The 25,179-nt window shown below is 39.6% G+C and overlaps 1 protein-coding gene across 6 annotated transcripts in view; it reads right to left on the bottom strand.

Moving 5' to 3' along the window:
* CACNA2D3 (calcium voltage-gated channel auxiliary subunit alpha2delta 3) overlaps positions 1–25,179 on the bottom strand; it is a 1,184,653-nt gene that overhangs the window by 708,155 nt on the left and 451,319 nt on the right. For all 6 annotated transcript variants that reach the window (XR_005210766.1, XM_037798412.1, XM_037798419.1 and 3 more), the window contains exon 4: positions 4,240–4,299. Coding sequence is in view for 5 of the 6 variants with exons in the window: in XM_037798412.1 (XP_037654340.1) it covers positions 4,240–4,299 (60 nt within the window). In the remaining variant the exon portion in view is untranslated. The remainder of the gene's footprint in view (positions 1–4,239; positions 4,300–25,179) is intronic.

The following is a 25,179-nucleotide window of genomic DNA, read 5'->3' as shown; positions in this document are numbered from 1 at the left end:
AAGGCATTCTCTGAGTTATGCTGAAAATGTGTAGACCTAGTTTTCTGGGAATTCATCAATGGCTAGGATAGCTTGGGTTAGGACCCCCTCCACAATGAGGTTTTGCCATTAAAATAGTAACAGTAAAACACTAAACAAAATAATCACATGTGATAATTAAGACAAAGTACTTCTCTTAAAAACACACTTTGTTTTAATCATAATTTTTAATCTTTCATGTGAAAACCTATGTTAATTCACAGACTGAAATGAAGAGGATATGTCATTTTAACAAGGTCTCAACAGCAATTATAACTGAAAATCACTCTAATGGAGATATCTGGTCATAAAGAACTAGCAATGCAATGCCATATTTACGGGAACTTGCAGAGGGGGCAGCAGATGTCAAGAGCATTTTACATAGGAGAAAAGTTACACCTCTGGAGAGATTGTAAGAAGGAATTTAAATGGAAAATAAAATCCTGACAATAAAACTTTCTTTGTGTAACTCTTGATTTTTCTACCAATAAAAACAAATTCTTCACTTTTAAAGCACACAAATGTTGCAACAACACCAAGACTCTGATCTAAAATGAAAGAAGGAGCAGACTGTCATCTCTTTTGTGTTTGGAGAACAGAAAGGTGGAGACCTATATAACTCCAAGCTACACAGTTTAGGACATTTCCCATAAATATCTTATGTAGGGAATCAGACTTCCAGCTCCTTCTGCTAATAGTAAAGGGTCCTCCTCAGCATTATTTCACAGTGAGCAGATGGTAGTATGAAATTTTTTGATAAAAACAATCAAGTGGCAAGAGTGACCCAGAGGTCAGCAGAACCCAGATTAACAATTGATCGGCTCCAATGGACCATCCTAGCAATAAACTCAGAGCCGTTGCACAGACCTGTTACCCCGTAAAGGCGATGGCGCTGACTCCAGAGCTGCTAACAGACTTGCGCTTAAATAGGGTTGAAGTTTAAGCAGCTTTGAAACATTCATCTAATGTGTTCTTCAATACACATCCATTTTATCAAAGGCCTCTCTCTGAAGGGTTTCCACAAAAGTGCACATGGTTTACATTGACTCAGAGACAATTTCAGTGAGGTCTGGGGTGCAGACAGTGAATGGCACTCTGTAATATTGGCAGATGACTTCAACATCTACTCTTGTGTTCAGACCACAATTGCACCCTGATATGTCTCTTGTTCTTACACAGAACAGATGACTGGAAAGGAAGAATGGACCCCTCTTCCTTATTCTTAAGAGAATGAACACTTTAACACTCTAGAGACTTGTTTCCTCAGTATCTGTTTTTATCGAAAGAAATGCCGACACCGCATTCATGTTTACAGCCCCAGATTTGATAAGCAGAATCAGCTGTGTTGAACCAGAATTTTATTGTAAAGCTCCAATAATATGATGGAAGTCATAACACTCTTGGAAGATAACAATAGCTTCAGGTGGACAAAAAAGAACATCATCTGTAGGCCAGTGGAGCTAAACCATCAGATACTTTTCCTCTGTAGAATGATAACCCTCTAAGAACAATCACATTCCCTCCCGTGCTCCAGACCACCTATCAGATAACTGATCTCAGGGTAAAATTAACTATGTGAACCATAAATACCAGATTTTCCAAAACAGTCCTGACCTCCAATAATCTTTCTCACTCTCCTGCAAACTCACTCACCCCTGTTGGTCCAAGGGATCCAAATATTTGGTCCACAAAAAAACAAGAACAAGGACATTCACTTACATAAGCACAGTACAAGGGTCAAATGCTATTGTCTAATGTGCAGTCCATCTTCAAATCTTGCCAGTTATCCCAATGTTGTCCTTTAAATCAACCTTTTTCCTTCTGGTTCTGGATCCAATTCAGCGTTACACACTGCACTTAGTTGTCATGTGTCTTTAATCTCTTTTAGTCTGGAATAGACCCTCAATCTTTCATTGTCTTTCCTGATCTTGAGTCTAGCCAGTTACTTGGTAGAATGTTCCTCAATCTGAGGAACAATTATGCTTTATCAAAAAGCTACACATTTTGGGCAAGAATTCCATGTAAGTGACATTGCATCCTTCCAGGTCATCACATCTGGTGGCACTTGATGTCAGTGTCCCATTACTGGTGGTAACAACTCTTTGATCATTTGTTTAAGGTTGTATCTGCTATTTCTGCCTTTGTAATTAATAAGTAACTTGTGGGGTGATACTTTGAGACTGTAAATGTCCTGTTCTTCATCAAACTTTTACCCACTAGTTTGAGCTTCCATTGATGATTCTTGCCTGAATGGATTACTGCCACAATTCTCTAACTTCATCATTTCTATATTTATTCATTGGCTTCTACTGTGTGAGCTTCCCCTTCTCATTCATTTATGCATTTATCTACTTACCTATCATATGATTGCTTATTTATTATCAGTGTAGACCCATGAATTCTTATTTTATTCAATGTTTTAATCTAATTTAAGTTTATTTGAGTTGGGTTTCTGTCATTTACAATGAGAATATTCCAGAAAAGGCTCTGGGAACTCCTGAGGAGAGAGCGACAGCTTCCCTTGGCAACACATTCAAGAGGTCCTTACAACTTTTATGCTTGCAGGGGTGATTCCCGATGCTTCCATTCATTAATCCCTTCTGGCCCAGTCTGGGAAGCCCAAACCCTCTGAAGACAAATCACACTTAAAAACAAGTGTGTTGGTCCCTGGGTGCTGGTGAAGCGGCTATGTGGGTGTGGCTGTAGGGAAGCAAGGTTCTTCTTGCCGTACTCAGTTTGCTCCTCCACCTCTTGCAGCTTTTCTGAAATAGCTGAGTTGGTTTCCCTACTCCTCTCCCGGTGTCACCAACAATCCTCTGCACTTCTCTGCCTCCCTCTAGAACCTCTTACTCTTTGATACATGCCTGACTCTGTTTCTGTCATATGTTGGATATTATGCCTGAAAATAACCCTCAGATGGTGGGCTTTATAATTTCTATTTTCCTTTTTAGAACCACTCTTTATCCTTTCCTACACAGCTCAATGTCTCAGAGGCTGCACAACATCAATTACATCAACAGGCTTCCAAATGAATTCAAGAGGTCAGAAAACAGGAGAGTGATATCAAGGTATTTTCCTCCCAAATTCCACCCTTGCCAGCTTGATCAAATACCCTCTCTGTACTGCTGCACACCCTAGGTTCTGGCAGCCACTCCCTCCCCTGTCCCAGGAGTGGTAAAGGACCCCCACAGTGGTCAGCCCTGGAGGACACCACCATTGCTGGTTTCTTTTACCCATTTCACATTTGTAAACTTCATTAAATTTTCATCATTTAACCCATTTGAGTGTGCATTATTCTACTTACAAGGCAAAAGATATAGATGGGGGTGATGACAGATGGGTTTGATGACAAGAGGTTCACCTACCAGAGAAAGATACAGCCAAAGGCTGCCTTTGGTATTTTCATCTTTGTGTGTGTGCTTAAAGATTTATATTTGCTTTTATCTTTTCCATATAAATGAAAACATCACAAGATAAACACCATTTCCTAATTGTGACCACATGCCACTAAAAGAGATATGTCCTAGCAAAGCACAGAATTAAGTATTAAGATTCGCTCCTTCCATTTTCCTAGCAGCGAACAAAAGTCAGAGAAGTGAAAATAGCAATACAGATAAAAGTAGCTTCAGGAGAGATGCAAAGCGACCTCCAAATATTATTCAATTTACTCATCGCCTTTTACTATGCTTTCTATATATGTCAACATGAAAATTCTTCTTAACCAGACATGGGTGTGCCATATAAGATCTACTGCAAGAAATTCATTAAATAGATGTTCAAATCCCAAGTCTATGAATGGGTTAATTTTTTTTTAAATAATCAGCAGTCAATTCAAAGTTATATCCATCACGACACTGCTTTCATTCACTTGCACTTCCAAATGTAGCCAGGGAGGTGGGATTTGGACATATTCTGCTGCCTAGCTTATCAATTTTCCATTAAGAGCTTGGGTGATTTTACAGATTTTATTCCCTTCAAATCAGGGAAGCGTTCATTGAAATCTGGTTACGTGTGTGTTGAGTGGGTGGCATTATCCCGTACAACTGTCATGATGGAGAGTGGTTGAGGATCACTATCTTGCCTTGTCAAAAAAAAAGGCTTATGTATTCAAACTCTATCATCCTTGCACAAGCCCATTTTCTCTCTCAGCCACTGAAACTTGTTATTCCTCCTTTGGCAGCAAAGACAGAAAACAATTTAAATCAAACTGTAATCAGTTACCTGCAAGTCTGCGTCAAATTCATGCTTCAGGTGTGCTTCCTCTGCAGCCTCCACCAGACGCTGAAAAGACAGAAAGCAACAGTACAGGTCAGAAGTGTGGCCTGGAACTCATTTCTACAGCATGAAAGGAATGCTTCTCCATTGTCCAAAGTGACAAATTATATCATGACACGGTATGTCATGTGACCTGATGTCTTTGCTCCCATGAAGCTGAAAATAATTTTTAAAATTAAATTTTTAAAAGATTCAGGAAAAGAAAAAGCAGTCTAGGATGAAAACAATGCACTTAGGCTTTCATCATTCATTTATTAATTCTTCCAACAAATATTGTCATGTGTGTCTATAAATGGACTGAAGTTCTGCATCCATTTTCAGAACATTTCAAAGACAGTGGCCCTTGAGGCTCAATGTGGACTCTAGAACCTACCTAAAACAGTAAATTTCTTAGGTTTAGACAGCCTTTATTCAAGTTTTATTGGATTGAATTGAATCCAACTCAAAGTGGGCTGTCTTCCTCAATGGTTTGGAAAAAGGTACTTATTTTCATTTCTCCAATCATTCAAGGTCAATTAGTTCTGTGCCTACTTCTACTACATAATTATCAGGTGACAGTCATTTGCATTTTATCAATGTGTCTGCATCCCAATAAGGAAATCAATGATATTAAATCAATAAGCAGGACCCACAAAAATGTAACTTGTGCTGTTCTTGTTAGTCAACTAAATTCAACCAATTCATATTCTTATGAAAAGAATTTTATGGCATGTTTGCATTAAAGACAATTAGTAAACTATCAAAATCATTTTATTTTCATTTGAATTTGGCAACAATAAGATATTTCCCACCATGAAAATATAAGCTAGAGAATATTAGGGAAAAGTCTCATTTAGTGAAATAATAAAGCAAAACTTTTAGATCCAAGTAAAAACTCAACCATTTTTATTCTTCCCATGGTTACTCTCTTACCCTGTGCTGTCTTTAACTTGCTTTTTCTTGACATAACACATACCTGAATTTAATAGCCATATTTCAGAAATGATGACACTTGTATTAATTTCAAAATGGCCACAAATCGGCAAACATCCCATGCCATAATATTAATTTAAACATGGAAATGAAGAGGCTGAAATTTATTTGGATGACGTTAGACACTAATATAGAGAACTGATGTCCTCTCTCTTCACTGGACATATAAAGAGGCCAGCCACAGATGGTCCTGCCCACAGACAAGAATCTGAAAGGGCTAAGCAAATCTGGGCTCCCACACTCCCTTCAGGCAGTCAGGAAGGGGTGATCTCCTTCTCTGGTCAATTAAAGAATGGACCCCAAGAGAACATTACAGGGCCAGAGCCAGAAGATACTGTAATTCTAGTCCAATGCTAACCAGATACAGTTGCGAGATCTTGGGCAAATCCCTTCCCCTCTTCTGGGCCTCAGTTTTCTCATCCAAAACACATGGAGAAGTTACCCTAGAGCAGAGGGTCTCAAAGGATATATCACAGATCAGCAGCATCAGCTTCACCTGAAACTGATTAGAAATGCAAATTATCAGCCCCCATCACAGACCTTCTGAATCTGAAGCTCTGGAGATGGGCCTAGAGATCTGTTTTAAGAAGTCTTCCAGGTGATTATGATGCCTCTGAAGTTGGAGAACCACTGACTAAAAACTGCCCTTAACCCCGACCTGACCTCATTCCTGATGCCTTGATTAATGAGATGCACCAACCCTTCAAGATTCTCATTTCTCATTTACCTTTTTAAATCTGTGTACATATGTATTTTTAAGACATTACTTATAGAAGAGAGCCACGAAACAGAGAAGGTGAGAAACCAAAAAAAGATAAAGACTGGGTACATTGGCCCCACACTTTAATTGGGTCTTAGGCTTCTTAGAATCATCCTAGTCCATGAAGCTTGTCAGCCTTCCAGGTTCACATGATGCAATTTGCAAGTCTATGTGGACCCAGACAGATGAGTGGCAGACAGTGATGTAAGAAATCTATGTGTTTCTGTGAATTAATTCAGTTAATCTTTGTAACGGATTTAGAATTTCTATGCATTTATCATAAAATTGGTTATATATTGAGATTTATAGAGTTTGTATAAAATTATGCATGGCTGAACATTTACATTATTAAGTCATGCATTTTGAGCATTTATTTAAACACACAAATTTTGTTTTTTCAATGGTGTCTAAAGACTGTTGAGAACCCAGAGAAGAAATGTGGATGAAATGTCCAAATGAACAACAGATAAATACAAAATAAAATTTCATGATAACCAAGACAGGTAACATTGGAGAAAGTAAGGAATTGGAAATGAAAAAAGCAATAAAGCAGTGTGAGACCAACAAACAGAAGAACAAGACGGAAATAACAGGTAAGCTAAAATTATCGTAAAAGAGCACAGCATGAAATGCATTTCATATATAGCATTTTATTTATGTATGCATATGTATCTATGTAGGTGTGTATATGTACATGTTATATATGAATGTTATATGGTATGTATATATAACATAGCATGAAATGTATCTCAACCACAAACACTGCAATACAAGGTATGGGGCACGAGATGGTAAAACATTGGAAACAACTCAATGTTAGTACTTAGTACTAAGTTAGTACTTAGTCCCAAGCACTAAGATGGGCCAGAACACTGTGTTGAGTGCAGTGAATCCATGAGAAGTTGATACTGGGAGTCAGTTTTTATGTTCCTTTTCAAACTGAATTTGCTGCATGCTTTTGTCTATTTGCTTTTAAACCTGCTTTATCTCACACATTTCTTGTTTCCATGAAGATAGATTTTCCCATCAGGCTCACTACAAAAGTTTAGGAAGTATGATTCAAAAAAAGATAGTCAACCTGCAGATACACATAATAATTGTCTTATTTGAAGCAAATGAATACTTCGGGACAGGGCTCTTTAACAGGATGACCCTTCATGGAGTCGGTCATGGGATTATCCTAACCTGCCCACTGCACTGAGGCCAGTGAGAGACAAACTACATTCCCGGAAGATTTCAGGGGAAAGCCCCCAAAGCAGGCTCAGCTGTTGTGCACCATGGTAATAACAAACTGTGCAGCTCATAAAGACCCGGGCAACTTGCAAAAAGAACAAAGGATAATTGAACTTTCTCCTAAGGCACCATTTAAGAAGGCAAATGAGTTAATAGAAGTACTGGGTAAGAAGGACAGTACGTGCCATAAACTCACCTAAAACAAATCCTGGAGACAGAAATTCCTACCATTAATAAAGTAAAAAATAATGGAAGTATTATTTAAGAAAGTCAAGACCACTCAACTTCAAACTCTGATGCTTGCCAGCAGAAGTAACAGTCTATAATGTCTCTTTCCTTGGCAAATATCCTTATCATCTAAGTCAAATGAAGCATGTTTAAAAAATAAAGTTAGTTACCGCTTACAGGTAAGAAAAATCCATTTAAATATGCTAATATTTTAATTTTTATATAAGGAACCACCACTGAGCCTGGGGAAAACTGTTGATCTATTTTACCTATTAGAAAGGCCATGTGCTTTTAATAAGAATAAGTTAATTTTTCTTTCATATGAATTCCCTTTTGGGATCTGCAGATAGGATTATAGAATTGTGAATGTGGTTTTTAATTAAAACTGAACACTGGAAATAAAGCTCTGAGGCAAGGGAATCTGTTTTGCCCACAGATTCTTCCCACCTTCAATGCCAAAGCACGTCCTTACGCACTAAAAATGATACTAATGTACCGGAATACACATCCTGAGTTTTGAACAAAGTACCTACAAGCTAAAAGGCTGTAACTCATGAGCTGATGTACATTTCACTGACTTTTTATATTTCTAAATAACTCTTCCCTTTTAGTGAAATAAGCACAAACAAGAGCTATCTTTATAAATAAGAAATGCTAGAAGCTATGGACCATGGACAATATTTATAGCAGTGGTAAAGGCAAAGCTGCCGAGGGGAATAGCAGAGATACTAAAGCCATTTCATTTAAAATCACATCTTATTTCTTGTTACAGTGACCCCATGTATAGCCATACAACACTGCAGAATGGACAGTATCTATTTCCTCCCCCACACCACTTAAATCAAGACTAGGGTTAAAGACATCACAGAGATCAAACCTCCTTCATGGTCCAAAAGGAGGAAAATAGGACACCAAGCCAAAGTAAAAATTGAATCAGAAGAAGAAAATGATTTTTTTGTTCTATTTGCTTTCTGTTGTTGTTGCTGTTCCTGGTCATTTGGGCTTGTACACGAGAGAAAGAAATGTGTGGTGAGAGGTGGGAAAAGTAATAGAAAAATGTAATTATGCAACCAAAGTAACTTACTACTGGACTCCTGCTGATTCTATCAGAAAGAACAAATTGTGTACAAATGAAAAGGTATTTTTAAAAAATCAAAATCCCTAAAATGATGTAGGGGAGGTGCAAATTGTGGAATAAAAGCCTTAAAGCAAAACAGAAATATAAAAATCACATGGAATAGCAAAGGAAGAAAAGCTAATTTTATTTCTTATGTTAAAGCTGAAAAGCTTTACCTTGCTTTATAATAGGATGTTGGAATTTAGCAAAGATTTCAAAGCACTTAATACGGTTAGTGATTTTCATTTAATGTTTGCAATAATGCATTTAAGACTCTTACCAAGACTTTTAATTGCCATTTTTTCTGGAATGAATACATAATTTCTTCTCAAAAAAAAAGGTTTAAACCCAACTGGAGTGACTCTAAGGAAAATCAATAATTATTAACATGGATTTGGTCTGCACTGATGATTAACTTGGAGGTAGCTTTTAAATTGTCACTAATATCATAGAGATCACTTTTCCTCCAAATCAACAAGGAAAGCGACCGAGTGGAGTAATAAAGGAGTAGTAATAATACTGTCACAACCCTACCCATTGTGGCATGGCTCACCTGCCTCTTACACTAGATTCAGTGGCTTTCATTTGAAGAGCTAATATGATGGAGAAAGAGTTACACCTTTTGCAGATTAGTGTAAACCTGGGGCTAATGTTATCCTGCATCACCTTATGTGGCAAGGCTGGAGCTCAAGACGCCGACACATCCTACAGAGGTGAGAACAGAACACGCCTAGGTCCTCCCCAAAGTCACAGATTTCAAACTCCATGTGTCCCTGAAGTAAATGAAAAATCTCCACCCTCACTGGGGCTGTTAGCACATCAAAAGATGTCTCCAGAGAAGTGGACAAAATGAGATTGATTTATTCACAGGACAATTTCAAATACTCCTCTCTTATATTCAGGGTCAGAAACCACCAATTTAAGAACCATGACCATTAAGCTGAGAAAAGAAAGTTAGGATATTCAAAATTACATTTGTTTTCCTTCTGGTACTAAAATCCCTTCACTTCTTTCCTCAGAATAAGGTATTTATCGCTCTGTGACAGTATAGATTCATCATTGCTTTAATCCTTGCTACTTTTGTACCTGAAGTAATTAGATGTCTATTTCCCAAAGTGTGGGACTGGCACCACTAGTGATCCATGAAACAATATATGGTGGTTTACAGAAGGTGAGGGACCCAGAAGGAAACTGGCTATTTCAGTATAGAGGGATAAGTTTTTTAGTTGGGGAAACAAGAGGGGCAAAGAATCCTGCCAGGAGGGCAAAGAATCTTCCTGGAAGTGGCATTTAAGTTGAGTCCAAAAGGAGAATAGGAGGTAGCCAGGGGAAGGAGAGGTGCTGTAGAAGTGGAGATTTCATACAAAGTTTTGGAAACAGGAAAATGTTCCAGAAACAGCAATGAGTTCAGAATGGCTAGAGCTCACAGACCTGCCCAGAGGCCCAATGGATGACTGGATGACTATCAGGCAATGACAGGACAAAACCAATAGCATGGAGAGGAGGACACAAGCAGACATGAAGACCTCCAAGACATGCTTTCCTCCTACAAAGTAGTGCTGAAAACAGGTGTTAGAGTCATGTCTGGCAGCTTAATAATATTCAGTAATCATTATTGATACAAATGTTTTTACTTTTCAGTTCCAATAGAAATGGCACATATAAATCACCAACTATCAAGATGATCATTTTTTTAAAGAAAAACAGCTTTTAAGGGGCTTTCATTATTTCTTTGTTCCTGAAGAAGAAATAAGCTTTGTTGCACACGAATGAACATTTTGTATAAAATGACCTTCAGCCCAAGCTGCAAAGATTGCTTTTACTTTAAAAATGGCAAATATTTCAAAGTGGATTATGAAAGCTAATCTATAAAGTTTCTAGAGAGAGCAGGTAACAGAACAATAGAGCAAGCACATCTCGTGTGTACATGGGGGAGCTTTCTTACCTTCCCTCCACTCCTCCCCCTTCCAGTCTCCTTCAGATTGTATAAGGAGGCTACACCAGCCTTTTGTAAGGCAAAGGCAGTCTAGAGCTTACATCAGAAGACAGGATCATGATCAATAACAAATGATCTTTGTTTCCATGGGAGATACCCATTATCAATTTGAGGATGATTAAACTAATGCCTGTTATCAAAATGGATGGCCAATTTCCAAACCAAAGGCATCTCATTCTACATCTTGGCTTGCATTTACCAAAGTGCAGCATTATTTGCAAAGCTGTTGAAGATGGAAACAGGCAAACTTTGCTCACATGGCTGCCTAAAGGGCCAAGGTGGCTTGGAAGGAGGTAGGAAGACAAGATAACCTTAGGTTTTAGCCCAAGAATTTTCTCCAAATGATCCAGAATTTTAAAGAATGGTCTTCTGCTATGTAACCCTCCTAGAGACATTTTAGAATTGATTACCAAAATCAAGGCAATTTAACCATAAACCAAGAAAAGTGCCCTCAGGACCCGTCAGTTCAGAGGTAACAGCTATTTTCATTTTTGGACAAAGGAACTGACATTAACTTCCCAAGGGGACAGTCTAGGATGAATGGCGGCTATGACATTTTGTCAATTTGAAGGAAGAACATTTGTTTTCCGTATGAAAGGAAATTGCCTATCCCTGAGGGCTCTGATAGTGTTGAAAAAAATTCTGTTCCAGATCTTAATCATGTCCTTTCCAGAGCTTACTCAGAAGGTGTTGTCTGGAATCCACAATGGCAGAACACTGACAGCATTATCAGACTAGCCCAGGAAGACATGAACATCTGCCCCAAATAAGTTAAGGCACAGTTCAGTTAACAGGGTACTGGTTCTCATGAGAAAGTCTGTTCTATGGAGAATTTCCGTTCCTAGTTGTAACATCAAGTTCTCCATCACTTCTGTTCAACTTAATTTGACAAGTATTTGTTAAGAACATATTACGTAAGCAGAACTGTGCCAAGAGCTGTATGGGACCCCAGCAAATAGATGACTTAGTCTTGGCCCGCAAGAAGCTTTCAGTCTTTCAAACATTTTGGCACAGCAGAAATCCAGGTTTTTCTATCACTGGCTGCTTGACTCCGGTCAAATCTTAACTTGCCTGAGTCTTGGTTTTCTGATGAATTGAAAAAATGTCATCTAATTCTGTACCTAAGTCTGTGACTTTGATGAGAACGTACACATAAAACATTCACTAAACGGGAAGAGACAAGACTTTCAGGTCTTAAACAGCTTGACTGGAACAAGGAAACTTCACATGGTCTGTGCCTCCCACGGTTGACTTTCTTATGGGGAGAACTTGGAACAAGTCCCCAAGTTCACACTTACACGGAGGTTATGTGAAAGTTAATTCTGCTGCCAGGGAAAAGACTGCAAACCTTGTGTTCCAAACACAAGCCTTTGCAGCTGCTCCTTAAGGACTGGTTTGCAGAATCCACCATTCTCTTTAGTCCTTTTTCAGCTTCAGCAGTAAAATCTGTGATCAGTGAGGCTGAAAATGGAATGAGGCACGAGCCTTTATCGAAAGGTTTGACTGATGTTCTCAGAGTGGCCCAAACACAGAAATTAAGCTGTTTACCAAAGCAAGCTCCTTTGACGGATGGCACTTGTGAGGCCCTGAGCAGGAGGGCAAGTGTGGCAGGCAGCTCCTTGCCCCCAGGCCCCAACCATACCAGGGCAGGGAAATTTCCTTTCATCTTGAAAATGGAATAATGCAGAATACTTTCCATGTCCATTCAGATAGTACCCTCTTAAATTTGAATCCTGGCTCCCGCAGTTTTATGCCAGAACCCTGGACAAAAGTTCTAGGTACAAAGCAAATGACCATTACTGCTGCTGCTTCTGATGACAATGATAATGCTTAATTATGTGAGAGGAATTATGCTAGGGGCTCAGGATATGAAGACGACCAACACACTCAGAGTCCAGTTGTGGGGATATACAAGTAATTAGACACTGTGGCATGGACTATAATAGGAGGGCCACACAAGATGATGATAACAGCAAACAATTACCGAGTTTCACACTTACTAGGTGCCAAACTGTTCTAAGGTAATCCTCACAACTGACCTATAAAGCAAAACAGAAATCTCAGATTTGCAGATGGGGAAACCAAAGGACAGAGAGACTAAAGCCTTAAGAAAGCTCAAAGCAGGGAGCAGACAACTCTGCCCAGGCATGGGATACTGGTGTGAGGAAGGTTTCACAAAGAATGTCACAGTGAACCCATGCTACAGGGTAAGTGACAGGCAGGCTGGTGCCAAGAGAAACGATGGGAAAGGCTTCACCAGGATGGAGCAGCAACGGCTCCTCCCAAAAGGAGAAGCAAGGCATCCAAGGTAGGAGCTAGTGTGTCTGCAGAGCTATAGGTGGTGGGGAGTGGGGAGAGCCAAAGGTGAGGCGGGTAGGGTGCAAAAGGCAGGCAAGTGGGACTCGGGTGAACAAGGGCTGTGAGCTGGGTGGACTGGCTCTGTGTCCCATGGTCCCTGGGGTGAGATGAGGAAGAGGTTTGAAGGAGATAAGAGCGACATGGTCAGACCTGAACTTTAAGATCAGTGTTTAAAATTAATCTGTTAACAGCACAGAAAAGGGATGAGAAAGATACAAAACTGAAACAAAGAGAGTCTGAAGCAGGGAACGGTTTTAATGCCACTTATTCCACAAATATCCCAATCATCAGCAAGTCCTGCAGGTGCTGCCTCCAAAGTGTGCTCTGATGCCACCTGCTCCACTACATTCCCCATCACCTCCTCTGTTTCAACCCTAGGCAAAGGCACAGCCATGACACCCCTGGGCCCCTCCCAGTCTCCTCATTGAGCTCCAGCTTCCACTCTGGGTCCTGCAGTCCACGCTTTACACGGTTGCCAGAGAAGCCTTTTAAGAATAATTCTGATGCCCCCACTCCCCAGTTAAAATCCTCCAAAGACTTCCCATTAATCATGACCATGAACCATAAAGTTTTTGTGCTCTGGCCCTGCACCTCCAGCCAGCCTCCCTCACTGGCTTCCAGCCATTCTCCTGACCCCAGACCACCACAAGCTGATCTCTGCCGCCACTGCTGTTCTCTTAGGCAAGGACAGGCCTCTCAGAGCTGCTGTCCCCAGCCCCCTCCACAGAAAGGTGACTCACAGGGTGCTTCAAACAGCCCAGGCATGTGGAGTTCATAAGACACAGGTCCTCCCCTCAAAGACTTTGCCTTCTCAGGAGGAAAGAGATAAACAAGCAACCACAACTCAATCTGATAAGGGCTACAAGATGATGAAGCAAGAAACAATACAGAATCCCATTAAGGGATCAGCTAGACTAGGCTTAAGGGGTACAGAGGCTTCTCATCTAAATTGAGACCTAAAGGATAAAAGTTAGCCAGGAAAAGAAAGGAAGGATGTTCCAGGTGAGAGAACTGCATGTGCAAAGGCCCTGAGGCAAAACAAAAAGGACATGTTACATTCGGGCAACTACAAGTCATTCAGTGTATGGGGATATATTGCATAGGAGTAGGTGGGATGAAGGCAGTGAGAAAAGAGGCTGGAGACTTTTAAGCAGCTAAATATTACTGAAGTTATCTAGATTAAAAATAATCCATAGCAACAGAGAAAGATCGTAGAGAAGGCATTCTAAAGCTATTTAAGGAGAATCTACAGGACTTAGAGGCCAAGAGATCATGGAGAATAAGGGAGAAGGCGGAATAATAACTTTCCTGGAGCTCTTAAGCACTGACCAGTGCTGCTTCCCAGGGAATGTCCAGGAGTGGTCAGAGAGGGAGATGGAATCAGGAAGAATATTTGAGGGAAGAAGAGCAAGTAGATGTTATAAGATATCACAGTAAAACCAAGCAAAACAAGGACAAAAATTTTTTTTTTAATTAAGTCCATTAGATTTGGTAATTACAGGTATGTGGTGGATATTGACTGCTGATTCTCAGCACCATGTAGGCCTTCAGTTCTACAGTAGGGACTGGAAGACTGCAAACTACATTTTCTAGACCCCCCTTGCCAGCAGGGCACCAGGGTAGATTCTAGCGAGATCTGGAAGGCAAAATGAGAAGCCACTATCGTCCAGTTGAAGCTGTAGGCATCTGGAGATGGCAGATATCTTTTGTCAGTGTTGTCCAGATATCCTCTTCAGAGAATTACCACTGACGCTGGTTTCCTGTGACTGTAGCACTTTCTGAACTTAGGTACTCCTACAGCAGTAACTTCCCTTACCCTCACTCCCCAATTCTTCCAACCATCAAGTGAGCTTTCTAATTCCCCATATTAAATTCCTGACTACTTAGAATACCAAGAGGTATTCTCATCATGCCGACTGGATGAGCCAGAGGGGTCTGGATGACTGTGTAAGAAACATTTCAGAGCAGATGGAGGGGTCAAACTGCAGACAGCAGTAAAATTGGGAGGGATAGAAGTTGGGAAAATAATTTCCAGATTCATGTATCAAGAAACAAGAAAGAGAGAGAGACAGCGGGAGGGAGGGAGGCAGACAGATTTGGGCCATCAGCAGGAAGAGAATGCACGGTACACAAAGGCTTTAAGATGAAGACACACAGCATCAAAGGCAAACATGATGACTGTCCTGGGCAGCAGCCTGAGGACCCAGCCCAGGGTAACTCCAGGATCCTTCCCCAGGGCAGAAAGGCCACTGGGCCCAGGCCTCATATTCAAGGGGCCTTAAGTTATACTTTCCACGATATTTCATAGACAGATTATAGATAGAGTCACAAAGACACCACGGCAATGAAAGAAGAAGTGTTTAAAGTTGCATCACTTTTCAGGACCACACAGCCTATGGTGCATGATAATTTCTTTTCAACATTCCTTTAATTTTCTTGGGAAGAGACCAATTATGTTGTGTATGTATTTAAGTATCTGTATATGTATATAGATGTGTATAAACAGTTTAGTACATTTATACATATATAGAACTATTTATATTGCATATTGTATTGTATAGGCGTTCTTTGCTAAAACACAGTAATTTATTAAATATAAATATTTAAAATATACCACAATTTTGAACTATATTTTGTCAATTCATCATTTCACAATATACCTGGAGCCCTGAAAATATATAAATGGCTTGGGTCACTCTTTTTTTTTTTTTAATTTTTTATTAGAGAAGTTATGGGTATACAGAACTATCCTGAATAAAATACAGGATTTCCATTACCCACCCCACCACCAATGATGTGGAATATTTGTTACAATTGTTGATAGCACTTTTTTTATAATTGCACTTTTTTTTAACAGTAGTTACATTTGTTACAATTGACAAAAGATTATTAAAATAGTATTATTAACTAATACAAACTATAGTTTACATTAGGTTTATATTTTCTCTCATATACCTTCCTATTGTTAACACCTTACATTAATGTTGTACATTTGTTATAATTCATGAAAAAACATGCTTATACTTGGATCATTAACTATACTCCTATGTCTAAATAGGGTTCTATGTGTCATACAGTCCTATGTTTCATCCTTCAATTTTTATTCTAGTAACATACACATCCTAAAGTTTCCCTTTTTAACCACATTCACCTATATAGTCCAGTGCTGTTAACTACACAATAATGTGTTGCCATCACCACCATCTGTCTCCAAACCTTTACTATCAGCCTATAGAGAAAATCTGTACAAGTTAAGCATCAACTCTCCATTCTCTCACCCCGATCTATCTCCTGGTAACCTATATTCTAGACTCTAACTCCGTGAGTTTGCCAATTATAGTTAGTTCACAACAGTGAAATCATACAATATTTGTCCTTTTGTGTCTGGCTTATCTCACTCAACATAATTTCTTCATGGTTCATCCTTCTTTTGCATGCATCAGAATTTCATTGCTTTTTCAGCTGAATAATATTCTATCACATGTATATACCACATTTTGTCAATCCATTCATCAGTTAATGGACACCTGGGTTGCTTCCATCTTTGGGCAGTTGTGAATAACGCTGCTATGAACATCAGTGTGCAAACATTTGTTTGAGTCCCTGCTTTCGGTTCTTCTGGGTATATAGTAGTGGGATTCCCAGATCATATGGCAATTCTACACTTAGCATTATGTTATGAGAAACTACCAAACTGTCTTCTACAGTGGCTGCACCATTTTACATTCCCACCAGAAATGAATTAGTGTTAATTTTTCTCCACATACTCTCTAACACTTGTACTTTTCTGTTTTGTTTTGTTTTTTAATAGTGGCCATTATAGTTGGTGTGAAATGGATATCTCATTGATGTATTGATTTGCATTTTCCTGATAGCTAGTGATGTTGAGCATCTTTTCATGTGTTTTTTAGCCATTGTAGCTCCTCTTTGGAGAAATGTCTATTCAAGTCTTTTGCCCATTTTATAATTGGGTTGTTTGTCTTTTCATTCTTGAGATGTAGGATACATATTTTACATTCTGGATGTTAAACCCTTATCAAATATGTAGTTCCCACATTTTTCTCCCATTGAGTAGGTTGTCTATTCACTTTTATGACAAAGTTCTTTGAGGCACAAAAGTTTTTAATTTTGAGGTGGTCCCATTTATCCGTTTTTTCTTTTGTTGCTTGTGCTTTGGGTATAAAGCCTAAGAACCATTACGTACCACAAGATCTTGAAGATGATTCCTTATGTTTTCTCCCAGGAATTTTATAGTCCTGGTTCTTATATTTAGGTCTTTGATCGATTTTCAGTTGATTTTTGTGTATGATATGAGATAGGGGTCTTCTTTCATTCTTTCCATACGGATATCTAGTTCTCCCAGCACCATTTGTTGAAGAGACTATTCTGAGAGGAGGGTCACCCTGGAGAGGACTTTCCCAGCATTTCCCAGTCAAAATTGGGCCAGGGACCCACAAAGGGCCATAGACCTGTTCCAAAGCACCCTGGAGAGGGGACCAAGAAAGACACCAAACATCTCTTTGACGGCTCCCCACATCTGTGCTTTCCTGGCCTGCCCAGCAGGTGGTGCCCTTCAGCAAACTGTTCCCTGCAGTGCCAAGGAGGTACTGTGCCTCTAAGTCTCCTCCAACGCCTGGCAGGGGCGGGGCTGAAACAGAGGCTGCCAGCTCCTTTTGTCCTAGGTGGGCTGAGACAATAGCTGCCCTCAGAGCCAAGACCAGGAAATCTGAGTTTGGTAACCAAAAGCCATGATCAGTGCTGGGCTGTGCCCTGCCCCTCTTCTTGGGGAAAAGCACTTTTATGTCCCTTTTTGATAGCAGCAGTCAGCCAGGGACTGAATCCTGAGGCAGCCTGCCATGAGAATGGGGGAGGGCACCAGCTGCCTATGGCATGGAAAGTGCTACTCACAGTCCTTCACCGCAGTTTACTGTCTCTACCTCCCTGTCTTTCCTGGTTGCTATACAATGTTCTTTTTTTTTTTTTTTAAATTCAGTTTTATTGACATATATTCACATACCATGCAATCATCCATGGTGTACAATCAGCTATTCACAGTACCAGCATATTGTTGTGCCTTCAACACCCCAATCCGTTCTTGAACATTTTCTCTATACCATAAAAAGTAAAAATAAGAATAAAAAACAAAAGTAAAAAAGAACACCCAAATTACTCCCCCATCCCACCTCAATCTTCATTTAGTGCCTGTCCCCATTTTCCTACTCATCCATCCATACACTGGATAAAGGGAGTGTGATCCACAAGCTTTTCACAATCACACTGTCACCCCTTGTAATCTACATAGTTATACAATTGTCTTCAAGAATCAAGGCTACTGGGTTGCAGTCTGACAGTTTCAGGTATTTCCTTCTAGCTATTCCAATTCACTAAAACCTAGAAATGGATAGCTATATAGTGCATAAGAATGCCCACTAGAGTGACCTCTCAACTCCATTTGAAATCTCTCAGCCATTGAAACTTTATTTTGTTTCATTCCACTTCCCCCTTTTGTCAAGATGTTCTCAATCCCACGATGCTGGGTCCAGGTTCATCCCCAGGAGTCATATCCTGCGTTGCCAGGGAGATTTCCACCCCTGGGAATCAGGTCCCATATAGGGGGGAGGGCAGCGAGTTCACCTGCCAAGTTGGCTTAGCTAGAGAGAGAGGGCCATATCTGAGCAACAAAGAGGCACTAAGGGAGAGACTCTTAGGCACAATTATAAGCAGGTTTAGCCTCTCCTTTGCAGCAACAAGCCTCACGAGGGCCAGCCTTGGCATACCCTCGGAATACCAAACCATCAGTCCTCAGTGTTTATGAGAACATCAGGAACAACCCAAGTGAGAAAGTCCAGCACTTCCACATCCCCCCCCCACCCCGGCTCCTCACTCAGGGGGACCCTGCATATATATTTTTATTCTCTCCCAACTTACTCTGGGATGTGTCACTATTTCACACTAACCTCGGCAAACCTACCAGATCTCACTTCCTGTTCAAAGTTCCATGTAATCGTGGTGTTTGAACAAGCTGACTGGCTTTACAGTGCTCGTACAGCCTCCAGAGACCCCAGAACAGTTGTTTTGGACAGTTTCTGGCTGTTTACTAGCTGCCCTGGAGGATGGACTGAGTCCTGGAGCTCCCTACTCCCTGAACATTAACTTCTGGGCCTGGGTCACTCCTGACTGTTGAAGGACCCTGGATAACAGAATTGAGCTGTTTCTCACTCCTCTAAGGTAAAGTCATCCACATGTTCTTATGTGTGATGCTTATTTCAAATGAAATCAAGAAAAAATAATGAAAAATAAAACTGTTCCCTTGACCTTGGCCTCCAAATATTTTTCAGTCTCTTTCTTCCATTAACACCACACTGGTGGCTTCAGGTCCTTGGAATAGGCACCCCCTCTTCCCAGTTGAAGAAATGACGCTGAGACGACCGCTCCAACTCAAAACATGGGGCAGCAAGGGAACTGACACTGGTGACATATGCAATGCTCAGGAACTTTTGAGGACATGGGAGAGTTGGCTCAATTAACAGGCTGGGCTATGAATGAAGTGAGTGTACCTTGAATTCTTTTTTTACTTTTTTTTTGTTTTTTTTACTATTTTTCCCTTCAAATTCTCATATGTTCCTCTTGCATTCAGGAAATGACATTACTACCCTCTATAACCAGATTTAATATTTTTTCAGTTTCCAAGGATCAGAAGCTAGCTTAAAAGATAACCTGATTCTCCCTTTTTTAATGCCCAGGTAATGAACTGAAATTGCATTTTTGTGGAATGTTATTCATATACTTTACTCTCCCAGCTTCAATTCTTTTTCCTCTGTTCCCTTAATTATAACTTTTTTTCCAAGTTTCAATGAACTAAGCAGATATATGAACAAATACTACTCGTGAAAGATTTGAAGATTTCTTTTTAATGAAGAAAGGACAGAGCTAATGAAGGAGAACCAAATCCATAGGACCGTGGGGGCATGACCGCCTGCAGCTGCCCCCTCAACTGGCCCTAAGCAAAGACACTTAAATCTCACAAGCAAATGAACTGAAGCCATGAGGTCCTGATCAGAGACCAGCTGCATGTATGTTATCTTTTGACACGAGAAGCAAAAAGAGGCATAACAGAGCCAGCCTGGAGGAAAGGATGCATTCTCTTATTTCTTCACATGTGTAAGAAAGTAGGCCAGCCATCTGTTTATCTGACAGCAGAGAAGTAGACCAATGTTCTGGTCACAACTTTCTTCCTGTCCCAAGATGAGGACAAGAATAAATCTTTGAAGGAAAAAAAGAACAATCCGAAGGCTTACTCCTGTTCTATACCACTTCTGATTTTAAAAAAAAAAAAAAAAAGGAAAATAGCTTTGTGCCGTTAAATTATTTTACAAGGGTTTTTTTAAAAGTTATTCAACGTTTCAAGCCTAAAACAAGAAAATGTCTTTCAGTGACCTATCATAGCTCTGAAATAGTCATACATTGTATGTACATATATCTGTTATTATTTCTACAATGTTAATTAAGCTACAATATTAATTAAGCTACAATGTTAATTATTTGAGGGGATTGTAAGCAGAGTGATTAACATGGCAAGAGGGAAGGTTGTGAGGTCACAACATCCCCAAATATTAGTTTTGCTGCAGGACACATATCCTGATAGAAAATTAAAGTTCACATAAACCAGAAGAAATCCTGGACCTGCCTGGTTTCCCCCTCCCCCTCCCCCTTTCCCCTCCCTCTCACTCGCAGCACCTCCCATTTAAGATTTCACGAAATAGTTAAGAAAACAAATATGTAACCTAATAACTACTATTTGATATGATGAATGCTATACGTAACTCAGAAGTATTAACTTTAAATAAGCATTAAAAATAATAACTGTTAAACTAAGTCAAACAAAATACTAACCTTGCCTATGTTTCTCTTTCACAAAATCTTACTCCTTATATAATTTCTCTCATTTACCAATGCCTCGTTAGGAGAAACCACCTAATTTATGCTGTTTAAAAAACCACAGTTTTGTAAATGCATTCATTCAATGAAATCCAACAACAGTGCATTCTGTTCTGCTGATAACTAAGATTATAAGCAATAGCCAGACCATAATAGGGCAGACCAATGCCAGAGGTCAAGGTTAGCAGACACATGAACCATGCAGATGGTAGGTGATGCTTTACAAGGTCAGAAACAGGAAAGAACTGAACCATGTTTAAAAAACCAAAGGAGTTATACTGGGGAAGATGGTGGAGTAGGTGAGGCAGAATAGGCTTCTCCTCTGTGAAAGTAGCTAGAAAGGGGCCAGAGGACATCAGGGACCATGACTTCAGGGTGTGACCCACCATAGAAGGTCCCCCACAGCAGATGGAGGGGACACCAACAAAAATGGAGGGACATGGTGAATGTGTTCCCGTAGGACAGTCTCCCAGCCAGCAGCAGCAAAACTGCCACCGGTCAAAGGAGTGAGCAGCGTCTCTCCATTCCCATGCACCTACATTGACCGTTTGCTGGAGGGTGATCCTCCATAGCCAGACGGTGGGGAGCTATGAGGGAATCCAGCAGGCAGCATTTGCTCTCTGGGGAGGTGCAGCAGCAGGAAACAGGGAGGGGAGAGGTGCCATACCAGTGATCAGGAGCCCCTCCCAGACCCCAGCGACTCACCAGCGCACAACAGGCAGAGAGCAAGTAAACAGGGCCCACATTCCACCTGCAGGGTGCCCCTGATTGGCCTCCCTGCCTGCCTGCCTCCCTGTCACCACACAGGACAGGCATTCCCTAGAGCACACCAAGAACTGGTGCACTGATTGGTTCCCCGCTGGGTTTGGACTCCAACCAGGAAGACCTACTTAAGAGCACCAACTGCTGGTAAGGTAGTGAAACCTCACCACAGAAAACTGTAGCTCCAGAGCATCACCTGCTGCTAGGTTAGGGGAACTGCACTCCAGCAAGTTGTGCCTTGAGAGCGCCACCTGCTGGTAGGATTGGGAAACTGCACTCCAGCAAACCAAATTATATATAAATGCTCAAAAAATTCTGCACTTCCCAAAATAACCCTATCAAAACAAGCAACTGCCCTGAAGCCAACAGAAAATTACAAAGCACTTGAAGGATCTAGCAGATATGGACACGCCAAACGAACAAATTAAAGAGCCACAAGAGACACAAAATTTGGGGCAATTAATCAAAGAAGTACAAACAAATCTCCAAAACAACTTCAATTAGATGGGTAAAAACATAAAGGAAATCAAGAAGACTCCACATGACCATAAAGAAGAATTTGAACAGTAAATAAAAAAATAGCACACCTTAAGGAAATAAAAGACCCTATGGCTCAAATTAAAAATACAGTAGAGATACACAATAGCAGATTTGAAGAGGCAGAAGAAAGGATAAGGGAACTTGGGGACAGATTAATTGAATGCAAGCACACAAAAGAACAAATGAGAAAAAAAAATCAAAAAATTTGAAATGGATCTCAGAGAAATGATGGACAACATGAATCAAACAAATATAAGAATCATTGGTGCCCCAGAAGGAGAAGAGAAGGTAAAGGGCTAAGAAGAGTGTGTCAAGACATAGTGAGGAAAACTATCCAAACCTTCTAAATGACATAAATATGCAAATCAAAGATGCCTAACAAACTGCAAATAGAAAAAATCCGAATAAACCTGCTCTGAGACATACACTGATTAGATTGTCAAATGCTGAAGAGAAGGAGAAGCTTCTGAAAACAGCAAGAGAGAAGTGATTCACCATATACAAGGGAAACAACATAAGACTAAGTACTAATTACTCAGCAGGCACCATGGTGGTGAGAAGGCAGTGGTATGATATATTTAAGATTCTGAAAGAGAAAAATTGCCAGCCAAGAATTCTTTATCCAGCAAAGCCCTCCTTCAAAACTGAGGGAGAGTTTAAAATTTTCAAAGACAAACAAACGCTGAGAGAATTTGTTAACAAGAGACCTGCCCTGCAAGAAAAAATAAAGGGAGCTCTACCAGCTGAGAAAAAAAGAAAAAGGTTTGGAGAAGAGCACAAAATTGAAGCGTATTAGTAAGAGTAACTTACAGGAAAAAAAGAAAGGGAAAAAATAGATCTAACAACTAAAAATCAAAAGAAAAGATGGCTGGTTCAAGAACTCCTTTCACAGTGATAACTATGAATGTGAATGGATTAAACTCTCCAACTAAAAGATACAGACTTGTAGAATGGATTTAAAAATATGACCCATTGATATGCCGTTTACAAGATACTCAGCTTAGACCCTGAGACACAAAGAGATTGAAAGTGAAAAGATGGAAAAAAATATTCTATGCAAACTGTAATCCAGAGAAAGCTGGGTTAGCCATACAAATATCAGATAACATAGACTTTAAATGCAAAGATGTCATAAGAGACAAAGAAGGACACTATATATGAATAAAAGGGATAATTCACCAAGAAGAAGTAACAATTATAAATGTTTATGCACCCAATCAAGAAGCTCCAAAATACATGATACAAACAATGGCTAAACTGAAGGGAGCAATAGACACATCTATAATAATAATGAGAGACTATCCATAGATACAACAATTAGAGGACCAGTAAGGAAACTGAGAATCTATACAGTATGATAAATGATTTAGACTTAACAGACATATGTAGATTGTTACATCCCAAAGTACCAGGATATACATTCTTTTCTAGTGCCCATGGAATGTTTTCCAGGATAGATCATACGCTGGGGCACAAAACAAGTCATAATAAATTTGAAAAGACTGAAACTATTCAAAGCACATTCTCTTAACACAACAGAGTGCAACTAGAAATCAACAACCACCAAAGAACCAGATCTTTCACAAATATACAGAGATTAACAACATACTCCTAAACAACCACTGGGTCAAAGAACAAATTGCAAGAGAAACTGGGAAACATCTAGAGATGAAGAAAAATGAGAACACAACATATCAAAACATATGGGATGCCATAAAGGCAGTGCTGAAAAGGAAATTTATAGCTCTAAATGCATATATCAAAAAGCAAGAAAGACCTAAAACTAAAGACCTAACTGAAAAACTGAAAAGGCTAGAGAATGTTCAGCTAACTAACCCTAAAGGAAGTAGATGAAAAGAAATAACAAAGATTAAAGCAGAAATAAATGAACTGGAGAACAACAAAAAAAAACAAAACACACACACGCAAAATACAGCAACAATAGAGAATAAATAAAGCCAGAAGTTGGTTCTTTGAGAAGATCAACAAATCAACAAGATTGACAGGCCATTAGCTAGACTGACAAAGTCAAAAAGAGAGAAGACCAAATAAACAGAATGAGAAATAAGAAAGGGATAATTACTACAGATTCTGAAGAAATAAAAAAAACCATGAGTGGATACTATGGACAACTGCTGCCAACAAGCTAGACAATTTAGAGGAAATAAACAATTTCCTGGAAACACATGAACAACCTAGACTGACCCAAGAAGAAACAGAAGACCTCAATCAACCAATCACAAGCAAAGAGATCTAATCAGTCATCAAAAATCTAACTATAAATAAAAGCCCATGGCCAGATGGCTTCACAGGGGAATTTTACCAAACCTTCCAAAAAGAATTGACACCATTCCTGCTCAAACTCTTTCAAAAAAACTGAAGAAAAAGGAACACTACCTAACACATTTTATAAAGCTAATATCACTCTGATACCAAAACCAGATAAAGACACTACAAAAAAGGAAAACTATAGGTCAATCTCCCTAACGAATATAGATGCAAAAATCCTAAACAAAATACTTGCAAATCAAATCCAAAGGCACATTAAAAGAATTATACACCAAGACCAAGTCAGGTTCATTTCTGGCATGCAAGGGTGCTTCAACATAAGAAAATCAATTAATGGAATTCAACACATTAACAAATCAAAAAGGAAAATCAAAATGATCATCTCAATATACACTGAAAAAGTATTTGACAAAACTCAACATCCCTTTTTGATAAAAACACTTCAAAAAGTAGGAATTGAAGGAACCTACTTTAATAGGATAAAAGGTATATATGAAAAACCCAGAGCCAGAATAACAGTCAATGGTGAGAGGCTGAAAGCCTTCCCTCTAAGATCGGGAATGAAACAAGGATGCTCACTGTCACCTCTATTATTCAACATTGTGCTGGAAGTTCTAGCCAGAGCAATTTGCCAAGACAAAGATATAAAAGTTATCCACATTGGAAAGGAAGAAGTAAAGCTATCATTATTTG

Source organism: Choloepus didactylus, chromosome 1 (genome assembly GCF_015220235.1).
Source record: "Choloepus didactylus isolate mChoDid1 chromosome 1, mChoDid1.pri, whole genome shotgun sequence".
In the NCBI taxonomy this organism is placed as follows: domain Eukaryota; kingdom Metazoa; phylum Chordata; class Mammalia; order Pilosa; family Megalonychidae; genus Choloepus; species Choloepus didactylus.
Note: the sequence above shows the minus strand (reverse complement) of the source record. Positions and strands in the feature narration are given on the sequence as shown.